Consider the following 12,694-nt stretch of genomic DNA (forward strand, 5'->3'; position numbering starts at 1 on the left):
TTGCCTGTCCGTGATCGAACTCGCCTGATTTGCGTGCCATAGTTGCTCAAAATTATCCTCGTATTTGAAATTGACCAGGAATATATTTATGTTGGATCAAATCTAAACGTGTCCAATCCCAATGTTTGTTTCAGATTCTCATCACAATTCCTCAGTGTTTAGAAAATCTCATTCTTAATGCTCAACGACAAGCCTGGGTGAAGAAGCTTAAATACGTAATTTTTGATGAGGTAAGATGCAAATGTGGTGCTTTGAAGACTGAAATGACATTTGTTTAGGAAGAAAAATGTTAAAATCACAAGTGCTTTTGAAACACAACCCTGTGTGTGTCCCTTTTGACTTATCATTGAGAGTAATGTGAGAAGGGAGAAATAAAGCAAAGAGCACATTAACTCACTCCAGGAAAGAACTGCTCTAAAAGAAGCTCAACAGCTGAAAAATCATAATTCCCTTAAATCGTTAAATATTACTTCCCTTATTATGGAGAGCGTATTGAATTGTGTCCAGTAACCCAGTGATCTTGGAATGTCATGAATACTTCTCCTGGTTCTTGAGTTAACTGGTCTCAGCCAGGGTGATGGTCAGTTAGGAGATATGGCTTGGTCCTTGTCCCTGGGCTATGTTCCCAGTGCAGATTGCATCCAATAAATGTTGCTGGACCATCCTTGTTAATTGATGACTGGATCAAATTTAGCTTCAGTCATTTATTAATTATCAGTCAGTTATGTATGAATGACAAACAAGCAAAGAAGCATCATTATTATTAGAACTCCTGTGTTGGATTATTTACCATTTTGAGGAGAGAAAGTAAACAACATTCTGTTCTAGAGAACAGCCTTGGAAAAGACAATCACCTAATAGTATTGCCTGAGTATTTTTTACTGAAATAAATTCTGCAAGAAAGAATTTCATACGGATAATAATACCATTTATTAATTTTACATCCTGCTGGTAAAATTAAAATCGTTAAGTGAATCCATGGTCATTTCATGTAATTACAACTTTGAATTATGTAGTGATTCACTTTGAAATACAATTGCTGTTGTCTGAAATGATCTCAAAACGTAAGTTCATCTAGGGTCTCTGTCATTCTAAACTACAGAGCTGAATATAATTAATTAATTTTGTTTTCTGTTGTCAGTCACTTTCTTTATACAATATGATGCTAATGGATTATTTATATGTTCTGGTAACGAAATCAGGAAGTCACATTTGCCAATATTTGATGTTTTATTAAATGAAATGCCATAATGATGCTGGAGGAATAGGCAAGATGACAAAACCAGAAATCTTAAGAAAAATATTGCCTTTAGAACTCCAATAATACAGTTCGAATTGGAAATAACAGAAGCCCGTGAGAAATTTAGAAATACGTAATTATCAACTGTCCAAAGAAATAATATTTCCTGAAATGTACATTATTAATTTTTGAAAAGCTGACTTGAGATATTTGGCTTTCTAAATGCGAGCATCCATCCAAGGTTAATTATTAAAATGTTTGCTTATGACTGTTCCCAGGATCTTTCCTATTTGACCATCTTTGGAAATTCAGCCAGTCTGATGCTTTGCAATGACATCGTTTTGTAATGAAATAAATTTGCCATGTTCTTTTTTTTGTAGTTCAATGATTTTAACGTAGGTTAATTACTCTATTATGTGTTTGTAGGTCCATTGTCTTGGTGGAGAGATTGGAGCAGAAGTCTGGGAGCATCTGTTGGTGATGATTCGTTGTCCATTCCTGGCTCTATCAGCAACAATCAGCAAACCAGAAGCTCTTGCCCAGTAACTTTTAAAAATAATTTTTGCTTGGATGTTTTATGCAACAATGTTTTGTTTCTTACTGTAAAACTGTATCATGCAGTCTCAAACATAAGCTATCTGTGGACTTGCTGGTACTTCTTCATCTATAACTGTTCATTTGTCAGGTTGAATTCTTCTCTTAAGTTGCCAAAAGTTTTCTTATATCCTATGAACCAAAAAATAGTGAAATTCTGTTGCTTTTAAGTTGTGTGTTTCTAAAACTTGTTTGGCAGGGGATGTTGAAATAAATCACAGGGACTGTTTTTTGAGGAATTATGATTTTTTTAGACTACTTCAGAATCTGGGATCATTATTGGTTGAGTAGAGAAGGCTCTGGGGAGATTTACAAAACTAAGGGGTTTTGCTTGAATAATTACAGTTAAACAGTTGTACTGTTTAGAGATTTAGAGTGTAAATTGAAAGATAATTGGCAAAAAACAGAGAGGGGGCAGAGAATTTATTTTGCAAAGCAGATTATGATGACCTGGAAAGAGTGGTTGAAGTCATTTCAACAGTAACTTTCAAAATTGAATTTGAATAAGTAGGAATATGATGAATACTTGAGGAAAGAGTTATTTCCTCTCAAATACTTATCATATTCCTACTTATTCAAGTACGAATAATTGAATAGATTTTTCCAAGAGCAAGGTCAGGACTTTTGGACCAAGTGGCTTCCTTCTGCATAATTCTTAAATTTAGTGGAATGTATTTCCTATTCTGTTCCCAAAATCTGACCTCTGTCTACAATTTAGAGGAACAAGCTTTTTCTTAACCCGTGTTGTTGCCCCACACTCACTGGTGAGTTGTACTTTTGACCAGTTTGAATATAATATAAATCTGAAAAGGGAAAGACAGATTTTATTTTATATGTTTTGGTTTTGGGCCACAAGTGATGCAGTGACACCTGAGATCAGCTGAGAGTTTTAAGTCCTACAAACTCTCTGCTATCACAGGTTGGATCTCCAATTTCCTGCTGGCCTGATCATGCCAGTATGTTGAAGGGTTAGAGTGCAATCTGCAGATAGTCAGCCACCTTTCTAATCCTCTTCATTACCTACTTTTTAAAAAATTGGCGTCATCATCTTGGGTTAGGATTCATTTGGAGAACAACTGATCAAATTAAATCTGACAGCACTGCTGCATATTTTAATTTGTATCACTAATTGTTGGAAATGAGGCTAATCATTTGAGCTATGAGGATGCCATGTCTTAATTCCAACTCTCCCTGGTTTCTCAGTTTGACCCCCTCATCTTGTGTGTGGATACTTGCTGCTCGTTTATGTTCAGCAAGTAATTGGCTGTTTTCTGTTGAGAGGTTTCTTAATTAAATTAATAGCAGACTCATTTCGGAACCCAGCCAAAATTGGGTAGTTCTTTTAACAGCAACTTCAGTATTTGTGCTTTATTGGAAGACCAGGACCAGTGGGATGAGAGAGGAAAAACTGTGGTCCTCCTATAATCGACAAACAGTGAATAGGTTAGCAGCAGAAACATGAGGTAGGGAAAGGTGAATGGGATAGACAGAAGAAACTTACAATATTTTACATTACTCTTCCTAAATAAGTACTGACCCTATTGCCAGTATTGTCTTCTGTCTAAGTGCCGTTTCAGGTATGAGCACCATTTGTGATTGCAGCAAGGGGCGTTGAACCTTATAACTGAGAGGAAGAAATGTAGTAATATTCTCATTTAAACTTAATTACTATTTGACCATTTTTTAAATAGGTGGCTTCAGGCAGTAAAGAATTACTGGCAACGAGCAGATAAGACATTGGAGAACCCCGTAAAAGTTACTGGTGGGAAAAAAAAGCAGCAAATGAAAGTGCCAAGAGACCAAAGATCCTACAAAGTCAGACTAGGTATGGATAGCTGTTTCGTTATGGCTTTTTATGCCACAAATATGGCTGACAGCTCTTATTTAAGCACCTTCCATTCTGAGATACACTTCATTGACTGCATTGTTTTCTTTTTGTTAATGGGATGTGGGTATCCTGACAAGACCAGTATTTTGTTTGCTGATCTCTAATTGGTTAGTTGCTTGAAATAGGACATATTTTCCTGTTCCTGCATCTGGATCTTCAGGACACCTGAAATAGAGGGAAATTGGGCCAGGAGAATTGCAGCTGTAAGATAACCCACCCAGCCCAATCTTCATCGTATTGGCCAGTTGATCCAGGATGTTAAGCAAAAGGGCACAGCTGTTAGCCTCCATATCCTGTGGTTGATCAGAGTGTGTAAATTCTCTCAATTTTCTCAATCTTGTATCTTCCATGAATGAGGAAAAGGAGTTTGGATGTTATCAATTCACAATTTTTTTTAAAGTTTGTTTATTAGTGTCACAAGTAGGCATACATTAACACTGCAATGAAGTTACTGTGAAAATCCCCTAATCACCACACTCCAGCACCTATTTAGGTACACTGAGGGAGAATTTAGCATGGCCAGCATGTCTTTCGGAGGAAATCCACACGTATGTGGGGAGAACTTGCAGACTCCACACAGACAGTGACCCAAGCTGGGAATCAAACCCGAGTCCCTGGTGCTGTGAGATGGCAGTGCTAACCACTGAGCCACCCTGATCATTCACCATTTATTTTTAATGCTGCCTGAATATAATTCAGATCAAGTTGTATGTCATGAACATTGGGATACTCATCTGGTGGTATTATCTGTAGGATAAATTGCAGGTTGCAGTAACGTTTTGAGGGTCTTAGATGAGCATAGAAACTGAGTGAAGGGTGATTACCTGACTCTTAATGCATATTTCTTTAGACCAGTTTTATCTGTGATTTTCTTACAGTTGATGGGAATCATTGGAGCTTTTTTTTCTTCACGCCCTTCCTATTTGAAGATGGCTGTTTTTATTGGGCATTGATTCCAAGGATGTTGGGCCTGCTCAGTACCCAATAGCAAATCTTCATGCATATATGGACAAGTGCTATTATGTTTGGTAAACATGTATGACGTTACAACAGAGCCTAATCAAGCCTAACGTTGCAGAGACTAGAGATGAAACCTTTCCCTCTTGGTCTGCAGGTTTGGTACCCCATAATGAGACATTTGGGAAACACATTAGGATCTCATGATTGTTATTACATGATAAGGTCACAGAATTTGGGTACTGCTTTATAGTAAATAAATGCATATATCCACATTGACAAATCAGTGAGATCATTCTTCAGTTGGTCTGCTTGATCCTGATTTGGAAAACTGGACTTATAAGTGGGAATTAAATTTCATAATTAATTGAATCAGTTGGGTTTCTGTTTGAGTGCCACAGTAGTGGATAGTGAGTTTACTTATTTTCAACGTTTTGTTTTAGTTGTCTATGGAGAACGATACAATGACCTAGAAAAGTACGTGTGCAGCTCAAATGAATTGGGGCTTGACTTTGTTTCCTATCATCCCTGTGCAGCTTTAACTGTGGACCATGTAAGTATTTCAACCATTTAAGTGGAAATTCCATAAAAAGGAAGAAGTTGCATGAAGCAACTTTCACGTTTTCAGGATACGCAGGAATGATAACAAGACAGGAAAAAGTGCTATGGTCTATCCAGCCAGTCCTGCAATCAGTGATACTGGGCATCAGTATTTACATTCTTCTCCTGCTTCCATACATGGCAGCTAAAATTCCATGTTTATCCAACTTTGTATGAGGTGAAATCTTTTCTTGCTTGAAGGATTTCAGCAAATCTGCATCCATCTTATAAACAGCCTTATCCCACAATGCATTAATCATGCTTCCACAATTACATCTAGATCTTGAATAAAAAAGAGCATTTTTTCCGATGCTGATCACGGCTATACAAACGTCCAAATCTGCTGACGATTACTTGCCAGCTGGTTCTCAGTCTAACTCAATGTATTGCCAACGATGTGAGAGGCTTCAGTCTTGTAAAGCTGTATTTTATGTGATGACTTATCAAAAACATTTTGGAAGTCCTAGTAAACAATGTCGACTTGTCTTCCTTAATCCACTAATTTAGTAACTTTTATTGTGTATCTAATAAATCCCTCTCTTTACAAGTGCCTCATATTGCATCTCTCAAGCCCCATTCCTATTATTGATGTCAGATTAATATGTCTATATTTACCTGAGTCCATCTTATTTTAAAGATGTGAAGTATAATGGTCTTCTTCCAGTCTGGAGAAGCCATCCCAGAATGCAATGAGCAATTAAAAATACAGACTCATGGCTTACACAGCACCCGCCTTAATTCCATGACTAAGTGGAAATTACTTGGGTATAATCTGTCTACAGAAAACAAGACAAATCTGATCCAACAAATTATGGCTCTATCATACTATTTTTAATCATCTACAAGAAATGGAAGGTGTCTTCAGTATTATCAAGAAGCATTTACTTATCGATAATCTGCTCAGCCTGGTGCTGGAAGCTCCAGTGATCATTATAGCCTTGGTTCACACTGGACAAGAGCTGTATCCCAGAGGTGAGGTGAGAGAGACTGCCATTGGCATCAAATTGGCATTTGAGCAAGTGTCGCATCAAGGATTCCTAGCAAAAAGAATACAGTGTAAATCGGGGAAAACACTCCACTGACTGACTACTTGGAAAGATGATTGTTGTTGGTAGCCAATCAACAATTTTCTTTCTGTTCGGAACTACTCTGATCTGTCAATTTCTCCTTCCGAAGAAAAAGGAAATTGGGTGGGTAAAAAATGGGCTGCAAATTCACTATTGCCCTTTTCATGCCATCAGCAAAGTCAACAATCACACTGTTGATAATGTTGGAGATTCAGGGTATTATTAATATTCAGCACTCTGAACACTTGACTTGTGTAACAGTAAAATCACCCAAATGGATCATCTGGTTAATGAGATCAGATTTGAGGATTTTTTCCCCCGATGTAAATCTCTCATTTTGTCCCTTTTCTGAATTTGATCTGCATGAAGAACTTTTGAAAAATTTGCATTTTTGTGTCCTTTAAGTTAAATTGCGATGCCTCTTGAGGAAATGCTTGTATATGGCTTCTATCTAATTCTGGCACTGAACCAATTGAAATATAAAGGTAATTTGTGTAGCATGCACAAGGTACCAGTTGCAACTGAGGTAGAGGTTGAATATGCATTTTGTTGGATTAGTGAAACAATTAGTTTAGTTATTGAGGTGTGGCAATTGAATGGGATGGAAATAACTACTAAACTAACTTAATTATCATCTTAATGGCCAAGCTGAAGAACCAGTCTCGTCCTTTTAGATTCAAAAATAATTTCAGCTGTTACTTAACCAATAAGTATAATAAATGTTGTATTTGGTTATTAGATTGAGACGTATGGTTTTCCTTCAGACCTCAGTCTGTCTCCTCCAGAATGCCTCCGATTATATGACACAATGGCTGAAACATGGACGTCATGGCCTCGGGCACAGGTACTTTCACTGAAGCACTTGACATATTGCGATTGCCCACATGCTTCTGGGATAAAGCTATATTTTATGTTGGATTATTTTCCATTTAAGAACTAGGGTTAGATTTTTACATTGTTTGGGCAGGCACGTGCCCGACCCAGAAGCAGGTAAAATTGTGTGTGAAGACATCAAGTATTTGTCCTGATGTCATTGCACTCTTGCATGATGTTTCAGTCGATGGGCATGAGTCGGAATTGCATCCTCTGCCAATCAAGAAGCTTTTTAAAAATTAATTATACAATGATGATTGGGATTTTACATTGCCAATCTGCCTCTTGGTGGGCAAGCCGATTGTTTATATTTCAGCTGCGCCTTGATCCAGGATTCAATTAAAGTCAGGACTGAAATAACATTAACAAACATGTTTGGGGACTGAAATCTGTATGTGATTGTGCTGCTCAGACAGTCGTGGCATAGTTTTTCCACTGATACTTATCTTTTTGCAACTCAGTAGCTTCTTCAGACAGCCCCACAGCAGCTATTTCCCTGGGGAACAGCCAGCCACATGCTCTGTTTTCTCAGTGCCTACCATCGTCTCATTCCCCAATCATGCTCAGTCTTTCACCGGACGTGCTTCATGCTGGACAGCCACTATTCTGACTTGGGGCAGACCCCAAGGGCAAAATTCAGGCCTAAGTTTTTCTGGAATTTTTTTGTAAAAAGCAAAATTGATCTTGTGACCAAGCTACTTGGGAAATAAGCAATAGAAAAACAGAGTGTAAACAAGAATTTTATTTCCTGGAACGTCTCCTGGCTGCAGGATATTTCTTTTGGCAGAATTCAGCTAAAATTTGATGTGTTGGCCAAAAGGGTTTAAAACTTTTGATAACTGAAGAACTCTGAAGAGTGAGTTTGGCTTTTCAGCCAACTGAGAAGTGAGCAAGAGTTCCTGTAAGCAGGATTCCAAAGTTGAAGAACCAGAGAGTTCTTACTATGGTGGCTATTCCTAAGACTGTAATGATGCCTGTGTTGAGTTAGGAATGTATAATTGTTCCATGCTTGGAGAGGCTCTGAAGGGCAAATATTGCCGGAAGTAGGAAGTTGCAAGAGTTCTCCACCCTGTGTTAATTTCTGGAACAGTATTCCGATCAAGTGAATAATCTTCTAATTTCTCTGGTTGGAGTTTTTTGGGGAGCAAGTCCAATGGGTGTAGAAGGAAATTGCGAAGTTTCAGTTGAGCCTATAAGTAACTATAGCAACTGCAATTTGAATATACTTTATATAATTGACTATTTAAGATTTAGCATAGTTATTTGTATTTATGATCTTTGATATTTTTATAGTAAAATTATCTGATCTTAGCAGAGTGCTGTGGCTTACTACTTTTCATAAGTGCCAGGGGTTTAGGTTACAAAATATAAAAACACTATCATGTGCTTCACACTTCTGATTTTTTTTGTTTTTTTCTGAAAGGAATTTAATCCAGAAGAATACAAATGCTTCAAGGATAAAATTGTTATTAAAAAGAATGATGTGAGGAAATATGAAGCTGAACTGAAACAAGAATTGGAAAAATGGATAACTTCAGGACATAAGGAGCAGGTATTAAGTCAGTAACACAGTTGTGTTTAATTAGTATTGAAGAGTGAGAGAAAAATAAAAAAATTCTTGTATAATAGTGATAAAATTGATTAAATGTTCAGGGTGTCTTGACCAAATTATAATTCGGTTGAATAAAATATAAAGTGCCCTTGGAAGTTTGATTTTACATATCATAATGATAATAGGAATCAGTAGAGGGCTTCTGTGTTGAATTGATTCACCTCATAACTCCCCATATTCTACAAGACAGAGATCAGGAGCATGATGGAGTACTATTTTCTTGCCTGCAGATGAGCACAGCTCCAACAATATTAGAAGATTCCATCCAGGAAAATGCCTTGTTCATTGGCATCCTCTCCAGCACCATTGTGCTGTGGCTGAATTGTGTACCATTTTTGAGGTGCATTGCAACAACTCAACAAAACCATTTTTTTTAACCACATCTTCCAAACCTGTGACCATTAGAACTATACCAACTGCAATGTTCTCATCTACATTTAAAATCCTCAAATGGAAATCATCTGTTGAGATAAATAGGTTCTTAATTAATAAGGGGATCAGGGATTATGGGGAAAAGGCAGGAGAGTGGGATGCGAAAAATATCAGTTATGATTGAATGGCGGAGCAGACTCGATGGACCGAGTGGCCTAATTCTGTTCCGATGTCTTATGTTCTCACCTGGTCTTGCCAATTTTTGTGGTTCTTTAGAGCTGTTAATTTCTTAATTCCTGGAGGCCTAGTTAGAGTCCTGACTCCTGTTAAAGCAATTTTATTAATTCCTCTACAAACATTTGCCCCACACAGAGTTCTTTAGGGGTGCTTCTGCCATCATAAGATTAATGAAATCATTTGAACAGATTAGTTCCAACTCCCTCCCCATTACTGCCTGGATATAAAACTATCATTTTAATCATGTCAGTTAATGTTCAATTCACTCAAATTTATTTTTACAAAATAATTAAATAAAAATGTGACTTACTTGAGTGCTATTTATGATGTATTTGTGCCTATACAATATATATCTCATTTTAATAATTTGTCAACACCACCTTAAGGCTATGGAAGTGTTGGAGAAACTGAAACCAACAAGTGTTGTGAATTCTACAGCAACCATGGTGAAGCAATTTCCCATGCTGGTTGAAGCCTTACAGAAAGAAAACCAGCTGCCGGCTTTGTTTTTCTCGTAAGTTTTTTCAAAACTTGTTATTGAATGAGAAACTTATCCTACTCTGTGCTTTTATAAAACTTCTGAGGTGTGGAGATTTCATTGGGAGTTAGAATGTGCTGAATGCTACGTGGGTTTTTGCCACTGTAACATTACACTGAAACTTCCAAATTACTCATAAACATAAGCTTCAGTGCAGTCAGCAGTCTAATCAATTTGTGATAGAAGCAAGACACCCTGCAACATCATCTAAGATGCCAGAAATTTTGCAGCATAGCAGAACATACCTCTGTGAATGCTGATCATTTGCAGATCAATTAACTGAATTTAAATTGATTGCAGTAGATGAAACATGCTTTGGTCGAGCTTTAATTGATTGCTCAGCACTGCAAGTCAGCTTATTTACCCGGAGTTCATGTGAATATGGTGCCATGGTGTCAAAAGGCTGAAAATGTAATCCCCATGGGCAGAAAATTGCCATTTAGTCTTAGGTGTGGTCAGCTTTATAAGCAGGATTGTTTTGGAGCAATGGTCATCGTAGATCATCATAGAATCCTACAGTGCAGAAGGAAGCCATTCGGCCCATCGAGTCTGCACCCACAACAATCCCACCACTAACCCGATGCATTTACCATAACTAGTCCCCCTGACACTAAGGGGCAATTTAGCATAACCAATCCACTTGACCTGCACACCTTTGAGAGGAAACCGGAGCAAACCTACACAGACGTGGGGAGAAATACGCAAACTCCTCTCAGACAGTGGCCCAAATCGGGAATTGAACCCGGGTGTCTCGTGCTGTAAGGCAGCAGTGCTAACCACGGTGCCACTGTGCTGCCTTCTAAATCGGGGTAAAAGATTGCAAATTCATTATAGGCACAATTCAGTTATGTTTAAACTTTCTTGATCTTCAGAAACATTTCCAGCAGTGACACAGTGGTTAGCACTGGGACAGTGCCAGGGACCTGTGTTCCGTCCCAGTCTCAGATGACTGTGTGGAGTTTGCATGTTCTCCCTGTGTTTGCGTGGGTGCAAGGGTAAATATGTGGGATTACAGGAATAGGACCTAGGTGGATTGTTGGTGCAGGCCAAATGGCCTCCATTTGCACTGTAGGGATTCTGTGATTACATTACACCCCTCTTCTGCTATTATCTGGGTAGAAATCATTTTGGAAAGGCCAGGCTGTTTGTTTCTACATCAAGTTGATGTAATGGATTTTTTTTAAAAAGTGAGTTGGTTGTGTAACCAGAAATGTATGAAAAGACCCTTTATAATTGGCAAATATAAAAATGGAGCATGTCATTGGTTCTCATTCTGAGCTGTTCCATTGATTACAATTGAGTCTTCTGCTGTATGATTTGAGTGAATTGTATACATAGTCATCATTCGTTGTGTACAGTAAACTTTCTTACCTGTAACTACACATTGATATATAGACATTGTCCATATTGTTTAATCTGTCACATCTGCACATGGACTATATCTATTTATAAAAAATGATAACAATGTGCTGGAAATACTGAGCATAGTCAGAGAGGTTTGCAGCGTGGAAACAGGCCCTTTGGCCCAACTTGTCCATGCCGCTCTTTTTTAAAACCCCTAAGCTAATCCCAATTGCCCGCATTTGGCCCCTATCCCTCTATATCCATCGTACCCATGTAACTATCTAAATGCTTTTTAAAAGACAAAATTGTACCCATCTCTACTACTACCTTTGGCAGCTTATTCCAGACACTCACCACCCTCTATGGAAAAAATTGCTCCTGTGGATACTTTTCTATCTCTCCCCTCTCACCTTAAACCTATGCTCTCTAGTTTTAGACTCCACTACCTTTGGGAAAAGATATTGACTATCTAGCTGATCTGCGCCCCTCAGGTCTGGTAGCACCTGTGAAGAAAGAAACAGTCTATGTTTCGAGTTGAAAATGGCTTCTTCAGAACCTTCATTATATCCATTTATGTAATCTGCACACAAATTTGGACATTGCTCACATGTGTAACACAGTTATAACTGAGCATAAGCACTAACTGTAGTTCACTCAATGTTGTGTGAACATTATCCATTGTATGTAATTCATAAGAACATAAGAAATAGGAGCAGGAGTAGGCCATCCAGTCCTTCGAGCCTGCCCCGCCATTCAATAAGATCATGGCTGATCTGTCGTGTCTCAGTTCCACATTCCCGCCCTCTCCCCATAACCCTTAATCCCCTCGCTTATCAAAAACCCATCAACCCGCGTCTTAAAAATATTTAGCGAGGCAGCCTCCACCACCTCAACAGGCAGAGAATTCCAGAGATTCACCACCCTTTGAGTGAAGAAGTTCCTCCTCAACTCCGTTCTAAACCGCGCCCCCCCTTTATCTTGAGGCTGTGCCCTCTAGTCCTACTGTCCTTTCTGAGCGGGAAGAGCCTCTCCACCTCTATCCTATCCTTCCCATTCATCATCTTATACGTCTCAATGAGATCTCCCCTCATTCTTCTAAACTCTAAAGAGTACAAGCCTAGTTTATTCAGCCTCTCCTCATAGCTCAACCCCCGCAACTCCGGTATCAGCTTAGTAAACCTCCTTGCACTCCCTCCAAGGCCAAAATATCCTTGCGTAAGTACGGCGACCAAAACTGCACGCAGTACTCCAGCTGCGGCCTCACCAATGCCCTATACAGCTGCAGCAAGACCTCCCTACTTTTATATTCAATCCCCTTCGCTATGAAGGCCAGCATCCCATTCGCCTTCCTGACCACCTGCTGCACCTGCAG

The 12,694-nt window shown here is 38.6% G+C and overlaps 1 protein-coding gene across 1 annotated transcript in view; it reads left to right on the forward strand.

Moving 5' to 3' along the window:
* Nucleotides 1-12,694, forward strand: part of LOC145344799 (putative ATP-dependent RNA helicase DDX60) — an 87,620-nt gene that overhangs the window by 46,267 nt on the left and 28,659 nt on the right. The window contains exons 18-24 of the mRNA XM_080191947.1: nt 135-230; nt 1,667-1,782; nt 3,526-3,659; nt 5,123-5,232; nt 7,086-7,190; nt 8,643-8,771; nt 9,827-9,954. Coding sequence (XP_080048073.1) covers nt 135-230; nt 1,667-1,782; nt 3,526-3,659; nt 5,123-5,232; nt 7,086-7,190; nt 8,643-8,771; nt 9,827-9,954 — 818 coding nt within the window. The remainder of the gene's footprint in view (nt 1-134; nt 231-1,666; nt 1,783-3,525; nt 3,660-5,122; nt 5,233-7,085; nt 7,191-8,642; nt 8,772-9,826; nt 9,955-12,694) is intronic.

The sequence above is a fragment of the Carcharhinus amblyrhynchos genome, chromosome 1 (assembly GCF_965287045.1).
Source record: "Carcharhinus amblyrhynchos chromosome 1, sCarAmb.v2.hapA, whole genome shotgun sequence".
NCBI lineage: Eukaryota > Metazoa > Chordata > Chondrichthyes > Carcharhiniformes > Carcharhinidae > Carcharhinus > Carcharhinus amblyrhynchos.